The sequence below is a fragment of the Melanotaenia boesemani genome, chromosome 11 (genome assembly GCF_017639745.1).
Source record: "Melanotaenia boesemani isolate fMelBoe1 chromosome 11, fMelBoe1.pri, whole genome shotgun sequence".
Classification (NCBI taxonomy): Eukaryota; Metazoa; Chordata; class Actinopteri; order Atheriniformes; family Melanotaeniidae; genus Melanotaenia; species Melanotaenia boesemani.
The window spans coordinates 37,340,835-37,358,860 of NC_055692.1; the positions used below are offsets into that span (position 1 = coordinate 37,340,835).

The window sequence follows — 18,026 nt, forward strand, 5'->3', positions numbered from 1 at the left end:
CAAAGAGATTATTGGTGTTGATTTTGGGAAAATAAACAAAATTTCATATGCTGATGATATAATTTTATACCTACCTAGCCCCGAGAGGTCCGTCCCAGCAGTCTTAGACCTTATTTAAAATTAATCTTCCAAAACCAAACGCCTTATGGACGAACTCCTCAGTCTCAGATAAGCTCAGGAGTATACCACCCTTCACATGGGCTCAGCGTGGCTTTAAATATCTAGAGGTAAACGTATTGTAGTGAGTGGGCATGATGACGTGCCCTGATTACCGGAGTGGGATCACCTGTTGTGGAGGGGAGTGGTGAGAGGTATGAAAAGGAACTGTGTGTGTGTGGCCAGGTTGTTCTGGAGAGTGGAGCTTGGCGTGTGTCAAAGGGGAAACCTGTTATGTCCAGAAAACACGGGCCACAGCGTTATCGTCAACTAGCTTTTATTTAGCCTCGTAGCACGCAACAACAACAACAACTTCCGGCCGGAAGTCCTCTCACACACGTGTCACCTCATTACGGTGCCGTGCTTAACCGTACACCACATCCACCACCCCCACCCCCACCCCCCCCCCCCCCCCCTTTCACAAATCAAATCCCATACAGCCCCACAACACATACGAACCCGAAAGAACGTAAACTGACTGGGTAAACCAGGTAGACTACTAGTTTACCCGCATAGCCTCGTGGATTATTCTGCCACCTGACGGGCCATGCGCTGACTGTCCAACTGAACGATCAAAAGTCTGTAACAAAGTCACTGAGGTAAGAAGGCTTCTGACGGGCCCGTGCAGGGCGGCCTCCGGACTGGAGGGGTCCAACCGGCGGTTCAGGTTCTGGTAGATCCTGGGCGGAATCCCTCGGTTGTTCGTACGTAAAATCCCAGTCCATGTCCAGGGGACCCGGGTCGAGTGTGGCTGGTTGGTCTGAAGGGGACAGTGATGGCACCCGCCTAAGTCGGCTAGCATGCCAGCGTGATCCATGCTGCAGGCGGAAGGTAGCTGGACCTAACCTCTTGATGATTTGTTGCGGCGCTGACCAAAAGGACAATAGTTTGTGGGATCGGTTGGGTCGGCGTACTCAAACCCAGTCGACTACGGCGAGCGTGGGCTGCTTTATGCGGTGTTTCCTGTCGAATCTCTGTTTCATGCGGTGTTGCTGGACCGCCACCTTATCTCCTGCGGAGGACCCTGCTGGTGATCCCCTGTGTCCCGGCGGCCGCAGGCGGTCCAAGGGAAGCTGCAGCTCGCGGCCCAGCATCAAGAGAGCTGGAGAGCGGCCCGTCGTAGCATGAGGTGTTGCTCTGTAGTGGAGGAGGGTGTCCCTTAAGGCTGATGTGAACCGGAAACCGCTTGCCAGATGTGCTCTGAGCCCGTTCTTGAGAGTCTGATTAAACCGCTCCACACCGCCGTTAGCCTGGGGGTGGTACAGGGCGGTCCTAATGTGTTTCATGCCCCATTCCTCAGTGAAAGCGGTGAAGTCGGTCGAGACAAACTGGGGTCCGTTGTCGGTGGTGATGGTGTCTGGCACTCCCCAACGTGCAAAGAGGGAAATGAGGAAGTCAGTAACCACCCTGGTGGTAAAGGCGCCAGCTGGCAGCACTTCGGGCCACTTGGAGTGGAGGTCATAGACCACCAGGAGGAAACGTTGGTGTTGGGGTACGTTGTGGAGCTCGCCACAGATGTCGAGTTGGATGTGGGTCCAAGGCCTTGGAGGCCAGGGCAGGGGCTGTAGAGGCGGGGACGGGGGCGGGCCTGTCTTCCCGCTTGTCAAACAAGCCGAGCAGTCTTTCACCATTGTCTCGATGTGCCTGTTGATGCTCGGCCACCACACCAGGCTCCTGCACCGCTGTTTAACCTTGACCATGCCCAGGTGGCCTTCGTGCGCCATGGCCAGAACGCGCGCCCTTAAAGTGGTGGGAACGACTGTGCACAGTCCCCTTGCCACACAGACGTCATTCCAACAGGAGAGATCAGCTCGGACACGAGTCGGTCGGGGTAAGTGACCGCGACGCGAACGTTACCGGGCGCTCAGCGCCCTGGTGGAGTTGGGAGAGGACGGCGCCGACCGCGGCGTTAGAAGCATCGCAGGTCACAAACGTTGGACTCAGTATGTCGAAATGGGCGAGCACCGGCGGAGAGGTGAGCTGTGATTTGAGTTGGCGGACTGCGGCAGAGCACACAGGGGTCCAAGACCAGGGGGAACCCTGGCTGAGGAGGGCCAGCAAAGGTGCTGTGGTTTCTGAGTAACGTGGGAGAAAACGCAGGTAAAAGGCTGTCATCCCTAGGAACGACGACAGCTGGGCGGGGCAGGTAGGCTCGGGCAATCGTAGGATTGCATCCACATTCGAGTGGAGTGGGCTCAGACCATCTGCTGTCAAACGGAACCCCACAAACTCTATGGCAGATGCTGCAAAAATGCACTTCTCACCATTGAGTGTGAGATTGTGGTGGGCGAGCACGTCGAGGACCCTGGAAAGGCGGTCGTCATGCAGGGCAGTCGACGCGCCGTGCACCACGATGTCGTCCAGGTATACGACCACACCTGGGATGCCCGCAAAAAGGGTGGACATGATCTTCTGGAAACAGCTGGGGGCCGAGCTGAGGCCGAAAGGCATGCGGGTGTAGCGAAAGACCCCCATGCGGGTCACAAAAGCGGTAAGATTGCGGCTATCCGGGTGTAATGGAACCTGTAGATAGCCCTGGCGGAGGTCGAGCTTGGAGAAGACCATTGACCCATGGAACTTAGCTGACAGTTCCTCCGTGGTGGGTAGCCCGTATCTATCCGGTATGACCGCTCTATTCACTTGTCTGAGGTCCATGCAGGGGTGTAAACCGCCTGATTTTTTCTTTGCCACCACCAGATTGGATATCCAGGGTGAGGCGTTGACTTGTTCAATAATGCCGGAGTCCAGTAGCTTGTGTAACTGTGCCGTAATGTCATCACGTAGAGCAAGGGGCAGCCGACGCAGTGGTTGGATGACGGAACACATGGCTGGGTCTATGAGAGGCTGGTGGTTAAAGGCAGTGAGACAGCCCAACCCGGCAAAGAGCGACGGCCAACGGTGCTGCCAAGGCGTGGCAATGGTCAGAATAGCGGAGCCCACATTGTCCATGATAGAAAAGCCCAGGGCACAGAATAAGTCAAAACAGAGGAGGTCGGCGCCCTGGCAGGACACCTGAAAGGTGAACGCTGGGAGGACTCGGGAGCCGTAACGAACTGTGAGGGTAATGGTCCCCACCATGCCAATTTTAGCATTCCCGTAGCTGTACAAGTCAACGGCGTCCGCTACGATCGGGTGGTTGGGAAATAAACGTCGGACCGTAGGTTCACTAAGCAGGGATCTCGACGCAGCCGTGTCCAGCAGCAATGGTAAAGGCACACCGTCCAGTTCCACCGTTAATTTAAATGGTTTTGCGCCAGAGCCCACGGAGTGGATGGTGGTGGGGATCGATGTCCGGGTCATGCGGGTTCTCGAGTCCGTAGGTGTCGGAGCCGAACGGCACACTTTGGAGAAGTGATTAGGCTTGCCGCATCGTCGGCACCGCTGGCCCGTGGCTGGGCAGGTTGGGGCGCGTGTGCGATGAGAAGAAGATCCGCAGTTACCGCAGGGTTGGGGAGTAGTGGCGCCCTGAAAGCCCGCAATATTCACCACTAAGTCACCCTGGGGTGAAGGAGGAGAGGAGGGGGGCTGCGGGACTGCAAGGGCCACAGATCGTGTCAGTGAGGCAGGGTGGGCCAGGGCCGGGTCGGGCTTTGGTAGCTGCGATGATAGCAGAGCCGCAGACTCCAATTGGAAAGCCATATCAACTGCTTTTGAGAGAGATAGGTCATCTGGTGACATAAACAGTTTTTCCCGCAGCTTCGGGTTGGTCGTGTGCTCCGCCAACTGATCCCGAATCATCTCGTCCTCCATGGTTCCAAACTTGCAGGGGCCGGCTAAGCACTCACCGGGCTGTTGATGGCGCTGGCGGAAGAGGATGCGTCGGACCACCACGCTCTGTGGGGCAGTGAAATGGCCAGCCAGTAGCGTGACACAGTCCGCGTAGGTCCGTGCGGGGCCGAGCGTGTGGAAGATGCGTTGTCCCTCGACGCCCAGGCTGTGGATAAGCATCGCCGTTAGCCGGTCGTCTGGAGCAGCAGCTAGGCCGATGGCCGCCACAAATGTCTGGAAGGACTCATACCAGCGAGGCCACGGAATCGGAGGTTCGCCAGGCAGGGCAAGAAACTGGGGTAAAGGTGAAAACAGATGCTTCATCCTCGTCGCCAATGTTATGTCCAGAAAACACGGACCACAATGTTATCGTCACCAGCTTTTATTTAGCCTCGTAGCACGCAACAACAACAACAACGTCCCGCCAGAAGTCCTCTCACACACGTGTCACCTCATTACGGTGCCGTGCTTAACCGTACACCACAAAACCCCGCCAGGCAAACCGTAAGCGTTCACGGACTTGGACTGATTGGGAGGGTGCCGATCGCAGCCAGGTAGGGCTGCCGGTGGCAAAGATAGCTAGACGGGCTAGCGGGTTACAACCGCCGATAGGCAGGCTAAGGTGGGTTAGATAGGGGAAACTTAGGAGCACGACTGTGCCACTCTCCAGTGGAAGGAGGACCCCTCCTGCAGTCAGTGGAGGAGTCTCGCAGCGCTGGACCGGTATCCCGGGGAATTGTCATATCTGTTGAGCCGGACCAGTGCTAAGCTCAGACCCCGGGGGAGGGTCTCGCAACCCGGGAGAGTTAAGTGTTTTGTTTATTCTTATTTGTTATCAGATGTATAGGCGCATTCCGACAGAGAAGTTCTAAGAACGCAGTTCTAATAACTGTCCTAGTTCTAAGAACTACCTTCTCCAGGGGAACTGTTTCATGCTGCATTCGTACATGAGTTGGGGGCGGTAGCGGGACTGATGTGACGCATACGTCTGCGACAGTGGCTTTAGCGCCACATAACAACAAAACAAAACCCGCTAAAAACAAAACAACAAGGTAAGCTAATATGGAGAAGGAAGAGATCGTAGTGTTCCTGCTCTGCTTGATGGAGATGTTACTGATGGACCATAAAACCAGGCGTCTCATGTCGAGGCTGGAAGGCTCCTGAAAGTCAGAAGATGAAGAATCCAGCGGCAGGAGATCCGCCGCAGACAAAGGAGACAACGTTAAGTTTAACTTATTAAACATGCGCCGATTGTATACGTGTCTTATAAGTAAACGTTTCAGACGGTTTTCTACTGTCTGTGTTGAGCAGATTACAATAAGTAAATATTTCAGACGGCGGGTTTATTGTAACTCGTGTTCTGTTTCAGACGTTGCTGCAGCTCATTGAACTCCTCACCGTCCGGCTGGTCCGATACAAAGCTGATAACTAGCGGGAAAAGGTTGTTCTCAATTTTACCGATGAGCAGTGGATAGAGAATTTCTCCAGGGAGACATTTCAGTACATCTGTGGCCGCCTGAAGCTGCACTGGAGAGGATGGACACAACCACCTGCTGCAGATACTGAAGGAGATGGAGAACAGCCTGGATGCTTTACCTCCTGCCTTCCTGCTAATCACTACACACCTCTTCATAATAAGCATCATGTTCTGGAAGTTCCACAGACAGAACATACATGTATACATGATGTACACATTTAAAGAGAAAATGTTCCATAGAAAATGCATCATTTCATTTTTTTTGTGTTATGTTTAAAATAAAGATCTCATCATCTGCTATTAAGCTTTGTGTGTTTTATGGACTCATCAGTAGAAGGTGGAGGAGTAATCCGTCAGTGGAGGGTTGGTTGTGACTGAGTTACGGTTTAGAATTATGAGGACATACTCACACAGATTTAGCGTATATGAAGGTAAAAATATAAAAAGGGTGGTGAAATGTTTACAGGTGTGTAATTTGTGTCAGATCTTGGTTAAACATGATAAACTTCGTTCTGTGATATGGAGCATATTATAAAGTTGATAAACTAATGTAATTTACACCCAGGATAAGACTTAAAATGTAGCGACCAAAGATGGATTATTTAATATTTCATAGCTGTGATAAGTTAATAACTACTCAATATTTTTATTAGCTAATATTTTATAGATGTGGCCAAAGCACATCTAACAGACACAAACTGAAAACTTCAGACTCTTTACAAAGTCGTTTATTTTTTTATAGTGAATACAGCAGAGCAAAAAATAACTATTTACATGTGTGTATATGCTGCACATCACACTGGCTTTTCCTGCCGCACGCAGGAGTCATTTGCTGCGGCGTTGCCCGAGTAAACATGTCGGTGGTACAAACTGTCCAATTTACTGTTTGTTCGGTTCGTCCCGCTCCGGTTGTCGTGGTCCTTAATTTATTTGTAGTCTTGTGTGAGTTTTCTACGTGCACTGCTTCGCGTTATCCCGCGTTCTCTGACTGAGAGCTGATCGTCAGGAATATTTTTATATTTCGCTGCGAACCTTCAAAACCTCTCTGAAAATCCTCTGTGGCATAGACGGTCAGAAGAGCTTCGACCTCCTCGTCGGTCCATTTATCGCTTGCTCTGTTGTTGTTTTTGTCCGTATGTGCAACCGTGTTTTATAAATGTGGTGGGGACACAAAATGCGGAAATCTGGCAAGAGGCGTAGCTACCAGTCACCAAACACCTACGTCATGAGGGTTCCTATAGAACCCTGTTCAGACCCTGCCTTGGAGCAGGAGCTAAAATGGTTCTAGGAACTGGGGGCTTTGGTCACTAGTTCCTATGTGTCGGAATGCGCGAAAAAACGGCCTGGTTCCTGAAAAGGTTATAGGAACTGCAAAAGGTTCCTACAGTCGGAAAGAGCCTTATGTGTGTACGTGTGGGAGGGTGGGGTCTTATTAGTTTTAAATACGACAGCCGCTTCGCCCTTGGTGTGGGAAGCAGTGTTGGATTGGAGCGCGCTGGGCCTGAGGTGCGTGTAGCTTGCCTTCTCCTCACAGGCGTTAGATTCTTCCGGTTTGGGGGTAGAATCCTGAATGGCAGATTGATGTGCAACTAATGTGTGGTGCAGTGCCTCGCTTTATAGAGGGCGGTGTGACACTGAGTGGCTTGCGGTGTACCCTAACGTAGGCTAGGTGTGTGTTTGGAAGCAGCGCGTCTCCTATCTGTAATACCGTGGGCTGGCCGGGCTAGCCCGAGCTGTTTTTATATATGCCTGCAAATAATGAAGTGTTGATTATTTGTTTGATCTCCTGGTGTTCTCTGCTCCTGGTATAGTAACATTCAGAATGGATTTCTCTAAATTACTGAGTATTACATATCTACATAACTTAAAGATCTTTACCACTTTAAATTACGTCTCTTTACTCAAAAAGATAAAGGAAGCGTTAGAACTTTGGAAAATGCTCCCATTCCACCTCTTGAATGAATGAATTAAAATGAAGGTGCTGCATTTTTTTAATCTGTTAAAATATTACCTTCCTTCATCTGGAAGAAGTCTTCACCTAGAATAGTCTTTAAAACTCAAACTTCCCAGCAGTGACTGGCTGGGTCCCCTCCCCTAGAGGCCTTGCTTTACCACGGTAACAGAAGGCCGCTAACCTCTGCTGCTTCATGCGGGACTCTGGCCGGACCACTGCTCTGCTTCCAGTAGCAGAACTGTCTTCTGGGTTTCTTCTTTAAACTCTCCAAAAAAACACTGGACCTCTGAGAAGATGGCATCAGCTGGTTTGAGGATTCTCAGGCTGCTGGTCACTCTTTCCCAAAACACATGATCTAACAGGTTTCTCTTGATGTCCCTTTCCCTGTCAGCAGCCTGGATATGGCCGTCAGTTGCAGACTCCTTTCCCTCCAGCAGACTGTCACACATGACACCACCACCCCACGGCGTGATGCCGGTGGCCTCAGTGTGCTACTCGTGTTGTCTTTTCCTTTGGTTTGAGGTTGCTGAAGGTCTCCTCCACGTTGCCCAGGCAACCTCCATCTGGTCCAAGGTCACTGATGGCCGTTTTTCAGCTCAGCAGCAGAGTCGAGGCTGCGTCTTAGTGCTTGTGTAGAGAACAGCTGGAGTGGTGGTGACAGTGTAGTTGATAATTCCTTGTTCCTGGACGCTGACCACCCACCAGAGACTGAAGTACTGTCTGCTTTAACATCAGTTTGCTTGACCTTTGTTTGCACTCTGTTGAGCTTCTCATCCAGCAAATGAGGTCTGGTTGGGGGGGGGGGGGGTATGCTGTATGTCAGCATCAGGGCTGAGCTACGTTCAGGGTTAAGGTCTACACATTCAAGTGTGCTTCCATTAAATCTGGTTGTTTTAGCCAAGATTACGCTTCAACTCTATTTAAGCTCCGTGTTAAAGACGCGCTCCGACGCTCGCTGGAACTACAGAAAATGTTCCCACAGATCTTTAAATTATGAAGTTTTTGACAAAAATCACAAAACCTGTGTCCTTTTCCAAGACGCTGCTTCTGTAGAGGACCAGCAGCACATTACCAAGTTGCCTCCGAGTTGTGGGCGGAGTCAGCGCTGCTCAGTGCCTCCGCTCCCCTGCAGCTCACCTGGAGGTCTCGGCTTCAACCGGGTCTCGTCGTTTGGTCTCAGTCACGCTCTTGATTCAGGGATTTTCAAACTCATCATGTGACCAAACGGGACTTCTGTCTCCACCCACACAGTCCACTTTCCGTCAGACCTGAACGCAGGTCAGGTGTGAGCAGGGGTGGGAGGAGGTGTGGCCTCAGGTGTGTGAATGAGAGTCGAGCCGTTTCCTCAGTTTATGTGTTTATTTATGAAAACAAATGAACTCAGAAAATAAGGATCCCATATCAGTACTTACATCAAATAATTCACTTGTTGGTTTTTGTTGGTTTGTCCTGCGTCTGCGTCTCGAGTTCCATCTAACCTCAGACAGCTACTATACAGCTACTATACAGTGCTCAAACATACAGAAGAAAGAACGTACGGCCGGAGTGCATGCAAATACATAAAATCACTTTTTCCTTTTCTTATTAAAATACAAAAATTAACTATTAGCATCAAAGCTCAACCATCAACTAAAAACAAAGAGGAGGGTTACTGTGGCAACGAGCTGTCCGTCATACTGGGAGAAAACTGTTTCTGATCCGTCTGCAAAATGTCACCAATAAAGCCTGTCTCCATGGCGACCGAGCGACACAAACCACAGAGGGAAGCCATGAACTTTGGTTGAAAGCTTAAAAGCAAAAAAAAAAAAAAAAAAGTCCAGCAACTAATCTGTTGTTTCCATGGTGACCACACGACTGATTATTTTCTGAATGTCAACCATCACCAGTAAGCAACCAATCACAGAGGAGGCAGGACCAGTTCCTCTCCAGCCAATCAGAAACCATGGTTACATCCCGGAGCCTGAAAGGCACGACGCAGGGCCCAGCACACCCACGAGAGAACAATGGACGCCTCACAACTCAACATCTGGAATGAGGTAAGAATCCCCGCCCACCTCACTCTGATTGGCTCCTGACAGCATCACCAGAGAGCTTTTCCTGTTGGGCATTTGGCTCGGGGAGGAGATGGGCGGAGCTTAAAGTTCTCGCGCCTCCTCTTCTTCTAGAAGGACCCACAAGAAACATGACTGACGAAAAAACAGCCAATCAAACGAATAAAAGTTTTCCTCATCTTCCTCCTGGTGATGAAGGCTCGTTTTTATTCGCCAACATTTTACCGTCAGAGCCGACGACTTATACGTCACCTCATACTCATCCCACCACGGTGGATGAGCTCGGTTTGGATGTGGACTCACATCGGGGGAGTGGGGGGTTCAGTATGAGTGACTGGGCCTGGGGCGGGTCTGGACAAAGACATTTTCATATTGAGAACTTTATAAGACACAAAACAAGGTCAGCACAACCTGAAAACTCAAACCGAAGAAAAAGGAAATGTAGTGTTAAAAAAATAGAGTTCGTCTCCACGCTGGGACCGAGCCGGCGCCGGGCAGGTCCAATGACCCCGGGACAAACTGCAGGTTGTGGGTTTGGTTGCAGGTCTGGAACAGATGTTACAGAGAGACCAGCCATCAGTCCGTCCTCAGCGGTTTCTCCTGCCTCCTGGTTCTGGTCGGGGAAGAGAGCACAGCTTCCTTCCTCTCATCGGAGGTTCAGAGCTGCTGCTGACCGTTAACCAATCAGCTGAGACGATTGATCTGCAGCATTCTGATGTTCCAGGCTGCCGAAGGTTTGAATCTGGCCGCCGTGGCGCCCCTGGCAGCCGTACTGTCAGATCTCTCTGCAACACCTTCACACTAAACTCCTCCTCCTCTCCCAATCACGTGACCGTCGCCGACCAACCGTCACCTGCGTTCCGTCAGAGATCAGCTGCTCCAACTCTCCCATGATGCTCTACTGATGCTTCTGGAATGTGCTCGGAGGTCGGGGGTCACTGCCGGCCGTCCACAGGAGGAGGAGGAGGGAAAGTCCGGCTGGTTTATGCCTCTCATCGCTGCGACTCAAACGCCGCCCTGTCGCTGCTTTCATCTCCTCCTCCGACTGTTTTTCTCCAGAAAAGAAAGAAGGAAACTAGGAGCTAAAAAACGGGTCAGCCTATTTACATACAGTCTCCACGTCTGGGCATGTGCAGGTGTGTGTTCGGGAGGTCTCTGCTATGACTGTGTGTTTGTTCATGTTGGAAGATGATTGTGTGTTCGTCTTGTGTTACGTGTGTGTGTGTGTGTGTGAATGGTAACAGGTGTGTGTGTTCAGTCTGTATCAGAGGAGGAGGAGGTCCCTGTTGAGGAGCTGTCATCAGAGGAGGAAGAGGAGCTGCCACTCAAACGACTGGCCCCGCCTCCAGAGGCTCCGCCGCCTGCTGCTTTCTCTGAAAGATGAATATAAAGGAGTGGGTGGGGTTAACATGATGACATCACAGACATTAAGTGATCATATGACGTTATAGCAGTGTTACAGTGGTGGAGTCAAAGTCCCCATGAAACTAAATCTGGTCTTCCAAGAAATCATAATCTTATCTTTCTCTCTAAATCTATCCATCCCGCCCACCTAACCTGTAAAAGAAGGAGTTTAGGTCCCGGGACTGATGAGATGGTTTGTAGAGAAAACTGTTTCATGGGAACTTGGACCCGGCTCCACAGTCTGGGTTAGGGGATTAGGGTTTCCACACCAGCAACAGCAGAGCAGAGAGCCACTTACACCAAGAGCAGTAGGAGGGGTTATAAAGACCAAAACAACCAAGGACAACTCTGTGCCACCATGTTTAGGCCCAGGGTCTGGTCTGAACAAAGAGAGGGACTGAGCTTCACTGTGGAGGCTGGAGCAGTAGAGGAACGTTCCAGTAATGCCTGGTACACACACAAAGATTGTTGCCATGTTTCTTCTTCTTCGTTTTTTGCCGGTTGTTGCCATGTTTCTTCTTCTTCGTTTTTTTGCCGGTTGTTGCTATGTTTCTTCTTCTTTGTTTTTTTCCCGGTTGTTGCTATGTTTCTTCTTTGTTTTTTTCCCGGTTGTTGCTATGTTTCTTCTTCTTCGTTTTTTGCCGGTTGTTGCTATGTTTCTTCTTCTTTGTTTTTTTCCCGGTTGTTGCTATGTTTCTTCTTTGTTTTTTCCCCAGTTGTTGCCATGTTTCTTCTTCTTCTTCGTTTTTTTGCTAGTTGTTGCCATGTTTCTTCTTCTTCGTTTTTTTCCCGGTTGTTGCCATGTTTCTTCTTCTTCGTTTTTTGCCAGTTGTTGCTATGTTTCTTCTTCTTTGTTTTTTTTCCGGGTTGTTGCTATGTTTCTTCTTTGTTTTTTTCCCAGTTGTTGCCATGTTTCTTCTTCTTCGTTTTTTTGCCGGTTGTTGCCATGTTTCTTCTTCTTCGTTTTTTTCCCGGTTGTTGCTATGTTTCTTCTTCATTTTTTCCTGCTTCTTGCTATGTGTCTTCTTCATTATTTTCACGGTTGTTGCTATGTTTCTTCTTCTTCGTTTTTTTGCCAGTTGCTATGTTTCTTCTTCTTCGTTTTTTTCCCGGTTGTTGCTATGTTTCTTCTTCATTTTTTCTCGCTTGTTGCTATGTTTCTTCTTAGTTTTTTTCACGGTTGTTGCTATGTTTCTTCTTCATTTTTTCCTGCTTCTTGCTATGCTTCTTCTTCGTTATTTTCACGGTTGTTGCTATGTTTCTTCTTCTTCGTTTTTTTGCCAGTTGCTATGTTTCTTCTTCTTCATTTTTTCTCGCTTGTTGCCATGTTTCTTCTTCTTCGTTTTTTCCCGGTTGTTGCTATGTTTCTTCTTCATTTTTTCTCGCTTGTTGCTATGTTTCTTCTTAGTTTTTTTCACGGTTGTTGCTATGTTTCTTCTTCATTTTTTCCTGCTTCTTGCTATGCTTCTTCTTCGTTATTTTCACGGTTGTGGCTATGTTTCTTCTTCTTCGTTTTTTTGCCAGTTGCTATGTTTCTTCTTCTTCATTTTTTCCCGCTTGTTGCTATGTTTCTTCTCTTTTTTAAGATGACGTTTAGTCACGTAAAATGTCTTGCTCGGAGGACTAGATGGTAGATGAGTTGTTGGGCAGCATCGATATGTTCTGTGCAGAGATTTTCGGAGCCACCACATACAGTACGATCAACACTTTTTAATGCCTGACTTTTATCTTCACTTATGAGGTCTCGACCAGATAATGCATCTCATAAGATTAAAAAAATCCTTATGTGTGTACCAGGCTTTAGACTTATTGGAAAAAACTGGAAGCCCAGGGCTAGTGTTAAAGTCTGTTTCGGTCTGGTTGATGTCCATAACCCACCTCCCCACACTTTGAGGTAAGTGATTCGTTACTCAGCTGGTTTCCTGATGCAGACGTAGAAGACCCGCTTCTGTTCCTAGCAACACTTACGCAGTAATTTCCGCTGCTTCTTCTGCAGGCAGGACTTGACATAGCGCTCCAGCTCTCGAAGCGTGGAGGGTTTGAGGGTTTCAAAGTCGATCTCAATCTCGTCGGGGTTGGAGTCCCTCAGCGACGGCTCTCTGGACTGGATGATGTGCACGACCCGGCCCAGCTTCTCCCCTGGCAGCCGGTTTATGTCCAGACTCAGCTGGCGCTTCTCGTCGTAGGACATGGGCAGGGACGACTCCTCACCGTCGTCTCCGTTGGTGGAGCCACCGCCCACCATCTTACCACCTTTCTTAGGTTGCCTGGAAGAAGACAGACGCTCTGATTGGAGGAAGCCTCTAACGTGCCTCTGAACAGGTGAAAATGGTGTAGAGAAGTTCTACCTGGTGACCGGTACCGTGCTGTTAGCTTTCCTGGCTGGCGCCTTCTTCTGATTGGCTGGTTTTGGCTGTTGGGCAGCGGCCTTCGGCTTCTTCTCTTCTTCCATCTTGGCTTTGTTCCCTTTGTCCTTGTCTTTTTCTTTCTTCTTCTCCTTGTCTTTCTTCTCTTTCTTCTTCTTTGGCTTGCTGACCGGCGCCTGCGACAGGACGGCCAGCTGCTCGTGTACCGCCTTCAACTGGTGGGATACACTAATAATCAATACCTACAACCTATAATCAGTACATAGCCAGGCCTTCATCTGCTCAAACTTTCTAACGTTTTCTAAAATCACACAAATATGAAGATTCTGATTCATTTAATTTACTGAAATGTTAAGAGAGAAAAAACCAGGACGTTCTTGACCTGTGATTGGTCGGCAGCACCAACCTGCTCCTGAAGCTCAGCCAATCGCGTGGCTCGCTCCTCCTCAGAGTCGGAGGATTCATCAGAGGAGGAGTTGTTGCTGCTGTCGGAGGAGGCGGTGCTTTTGCTGACAAGCGGCGTTGTAGAAGGGACAGACACCTCCAGGCCCTCATCAGGGATCTTAGCGAAACGCATCTCGAACACATCCTGAGGACACACAGGTTGGTTAGTGATGACTTGTCGTTGCACCTGATCAGGTGGCTTTCTGCAGCTGTGACATACCTGCAGCTTGCGGGCCATAGCCACCACCTCGTGGTCTGGAGGGTTGTACTTGTAACAGTTTGAGAACATTAACCGGACATCAGTGGCGAAGCTCTGCGGGTCGGCGTACTCGCCTTTGTCCATCTTTTTCTGTAGACAGACAGACGGCAGGTGTTGGTACGGAGATGCAGTTCTCAAACGTTCAGGTACAAGTGACCTCACAATTCCATTACCATTCAGTCCTTCCTTTCGATTATTAAACGATTATCAGGAATCTATTTGTCGAGTTTATCCTTTCAGTTTCCATTAATTCAAGAAACCAAACTGATCGCAGCTCCCTTTTGTTTATGTCAAGCCATCAATAAATGCAACATATTTTCCTTTTTATGTTCATATTTTTCCATGGAACCCGACCGATATGGATTATTTTAAAGGTCGATTCCAATATGTGGCAGAAGAATTCTGATAGCCCATTAATCGGCCAATTAGTTTAATTTTAAAAATATGTATGAATAAAATAGCTTTAATTGATTTTATTTTAAATCTGCACTGTTGATGTAGCTGTCATGATGAATTGATCTTTTGCAGCAGACCACAGATCTTTGTTATCAGCAATGTACTGAGTGAAGCTAGTGGTAGAAATCTGTGAGGCAGATGGACATCAGCTCAGCTGTCTTATAACATGAGGAAGTAGGGCGTCACTGATTTCCTGAATCACATTTGATTCACAACAGCCTATTTCGATTAGATTTCGATTAAATTGATTCAATTCAATATGGATTCATCTACAGCTAACTATGTAAGACAAACTATTTTTCTTGAATGTTAACCCTTGTAGGTAATCGGGGACTTTTTTGTCCCGCTATGACCTGGCAGGACAGTAAATTAATGCTACCTACAAGAGTTAAATATTTTTATAAAACACAGTGAACTTATCAAACTCAGTTATCTGGGAGTAATCAGATTACTGTAATAATCAGTAATCATCTCTGAAACACCAGAACAATCCGGCGTTTCCCAGACCCCCAGCCACAGACGCTGTGGTGGAAACATCTGCTCCTCCTGGAGCGAGATGCTTCCATCTCCACCTGCTGAGAGAAGCTAGGAAACTCCTGTCTGTCTGATTTCCAGCTGGTTGATGTGTTTTCTAACACGGGCACTCTGTCCTCTGATAGAAACCTGTGTGCACTCACATGTGTGTGTGTTCTCACCTCCATGGACAGCTATGACACATTATCATGGAAACCAGATAAACAGCATCAGACTGTTTCCTGTTTGATTAAAGGACGACGTGGAAACCTGCTGTGGAATGCGACGCCACCTGTTAGCATTAGCTGCTTATATGAGCGGAAATTCGCTGCTAAATATTTTACAGGAGAATGTAATCCACACTGGTGTATGAAAAAATCTGAATGTGACATCATCTCGGCAAGAGAAGCTGATTGGACGGAGGCGACACAGGAAACCAGGTGTGTGTGTACATACACTAAGATCTCACCAATCCTTGATACGTCATGCAAGAGTAGGGTCATGCTACAGGAAATGACATTTTTTAAAAAAATTACCTCCAAGTTTTGTGAATCGATACTGGATTTATTTCATTTGAATCAATTAAAATCAATCAATTTTTTAACGCAGCTCTAATGAGGAGGAGACAGTTTATTTGTTTTACCCTAAGTCTTGTTGAGATGGGTCTATGTGTGTGTGTGTGATCCACAGATCCCAGAGATCACGAAATCACAGAAAATCATGTGATTCTCCACTTCAAGGATAAACATCTCGCCATCCATGATGAAAAACAACCTTGAGACACCTTGATCGGTTAATGATGTAATGTTTACCTGGTTCAGCAGTGCAGATCTGCACTGGGCTTTTATTTTGAAAATTACCCTGCTGGGATGACAGGCTGGTCAATGGAAGAAGTTCAGAACACAGATGTTCAAATACAGAAGTTGTTCGCCATGCATGGAGGGTTCCACCCCAAATCCAGTGTCCAGAGGCTCCACACTAAGGGCAAAGAAGGAGGCTGAGGACTAGTGAGCATCAGGGCTACTATCCAAAATGAACCATCCAGGCTCCATGAACACATCAGGAAGATGGCCGCAACGGATGAAGCACTGAGTGAAAGTCTCAGGCAACAGAACCTGGAGGAGAATGAAATGGAGGAACCATCATGGAGGGCAAGCCCTGCATGGGATGAACCACCGACAGAGAGCTGAAGTGGAGGATGGCTGAGGGCTGGACTGAAGGACAGCACAGAGGTACTAATCATAGCAGCACAGGAGCAAGCCTTGAGTACCAGGACAATGGAGGCCCAGATCCACCACACCAGGCAGGACCCCGGATCCACCACACCAGGCGGGACCCCAGATCCACCACACCAGGCAGGACCCCAGATCCACCACACCAGGCAGGACCCCAGATCTACCATACCAAGCAGGACCATAGATCCACCACACCAGGCAGGACCCCAGATCCACCACACCAGGCATGACCCCAGATCTACCACACCAAGCAGGACCCCAGTTCCACCACACCAAGCAGGACCCCAGATCTACCACACCAGGCAGGACCCCAGATCCACCACACCAGGCAGGACCCCAGATCCACCACACCAGGCAGGACCCAGGTCTCCAGTGTGTCCCCCACACTGGAGAAGTGGCTCTAACAAATACCTGGAGAACCATCAGACATCTCCATTCAGGAGAGAGCAGTCCTAGGAACAGCTAAGATACTGGAGGACCCTCAAGCTCTCAGGACTCTGGTAGAGGGCCTGAGCTGGAGAGGAACACCCACCCTACCCAAGGGACATGGGAGGGTGGGGGAGGGAAGACTAATAAATGCAGGTTAAAATTAAAAAATTAGAATATCGCCCAAAACTTATTTTACTAATTCAACTTAAAAAGGTAAACTAATATATAGACTCTACAGTGAGATATTTCCAGCATTTATTTGTTATAATGTTGATGATTATGGCTACAGCTGATAAAAACTCAGAAATCATAATCTCAGAAATGAGAACATAGTGAAAAGGTTCAGTGTTGCAGCCTCTAAGAGCCGCTCTGATCAGCTGATCCATCCAAACACCAGCAGAGGCCTCCTGAGCATCTAGATGGTCTCAGTCTGTTCCAGTAGAGTCCAGCATCATGGGGAAGGTTGCTGACCTGACAGCTGGACAGAAACCATCACCTCCCTCCACCAGGAGGAAAAGCCTCAGCAGGCGGCTGCAGAAGAAGCTGGATGATCAAAGTGCTGCATCAAAGCTCATCAAGAAGAAGCTGAGAGGAAGGAAAAGCTGGAACAAGCAGCAGGATGAAGCAGCTGGAGAGGACGGTCAGGAAAAGCTTCACCAGGACTGGACTGAGGCTGGAGTTAGAGCTTCCAGAGCCACCACACAGACGGATCCTGGACCTGGACTCCATATCTTAGTCCTCTAGTCCAGCTGCTCCTCAACACAACGTCAGCAGCGTCTCACCTGGACTAAAGAAACCAGGACCTGGTCTGTGAGCAGCGGTCCAAAGGGGTCTTTTCTGATGAGCTAGTCCTGCATCTCATTTGGAAATCCAGGTCCCAGAGTCTGGAGGAAGACTGGAAAGGCAACAATCCAAGACCCTTAAAGTGCAGCATGAAGTTTCCACAGTGGTGGTGATGTGGGAGCCATGTCCTCTGGTGCTGGTCCACCGGGCTTTATTAAGTCCAGAGTCCACGCAGCCTCTACCAGGAGGTCTTAGAAGTCTTCATGCTTCCTTTGTGGAGTTTATTTTGCAGCAGGACGTTGCCAAGAGAAAGATAAGACACATGAGACGGAGCGATGCAGGAGACCTAAGGCATCCTGGTCTTCATTCCACCCAGCAGGACCACAGGCTGGTAACATCCACACCGCATGGAGGCAGGAGTCCATGCAGAAGGACTAGACCGAGACCTGGGTTCATACGCAGGACTAGACCGAGACCTGGGTTCATACGCAGGACTAGACCGAGACCTGGGTTCATACGCAGGACTAGACTAGACCGAGACCTGGGTTCATACGCAGGACTAGACCGAGACTTGGGTTCATAAGCAGGACTAGACCGTGACTTGGGTTCATAAGCAGGACTAGACCGAGACTTGGGTTCATATGCAGGACTAGACCCAGACCTGGGTTCATACGCAGGACTAGACCGAGACTTGGGTTCATAAGCAGGACTAGACCCAGACCTGGGTTCAT

The 18,026-nt window shown here is 49.0% G+C and overlaps 1 protein-coding gene across 5 annotated transcripts in view; it reads right to left on the reverse strand.

Moving 5' to 3' along the window:
* Window positions 1-8,700: 8,700 nt before the first annotated feature.
* LOC121649368 (bromodomain-containing protein 3-like) overlaps window positions 8,701-18,026 on the reverse strand; it is a 29,168-nt gene continuing 19,842 nt past the window's right edge. For 4 of the 5 annotated variants that reach the window (XM_042000155.1, XM_042000157.1, XM_042000156.1 and 1 more), the window contains exons 8-12: window positions 13,841-13,969; window positions 13,559-13,765; window positions 13,159-13,391; window positions 12,779-13,077; window positions 8,701-10,779 (exon numbers count right to left, since the gene is read on the reverse strand). In XM_042000155.1, the coding sequence (XP_041856089.1) occupies window positions 10,661-10,779; window positions 12,779-13,077; window positions 13,159-13,391; window positions 13,559-13,765; window positions 13,841-13,969 (987 nt within the window). In that variant the 3' untranslated portion in view covers window positions 8,701-10,660. The remainder of the gene's footprint in view (window positions 10,780-12,778; window positions 13,078-13,158; window positions 13,392-13,558; window positions 13,766-13,840; window positions 13,970-18,026) is intronic. The other variant, XM_042000154.1, reaches the window with a different exon arrangement.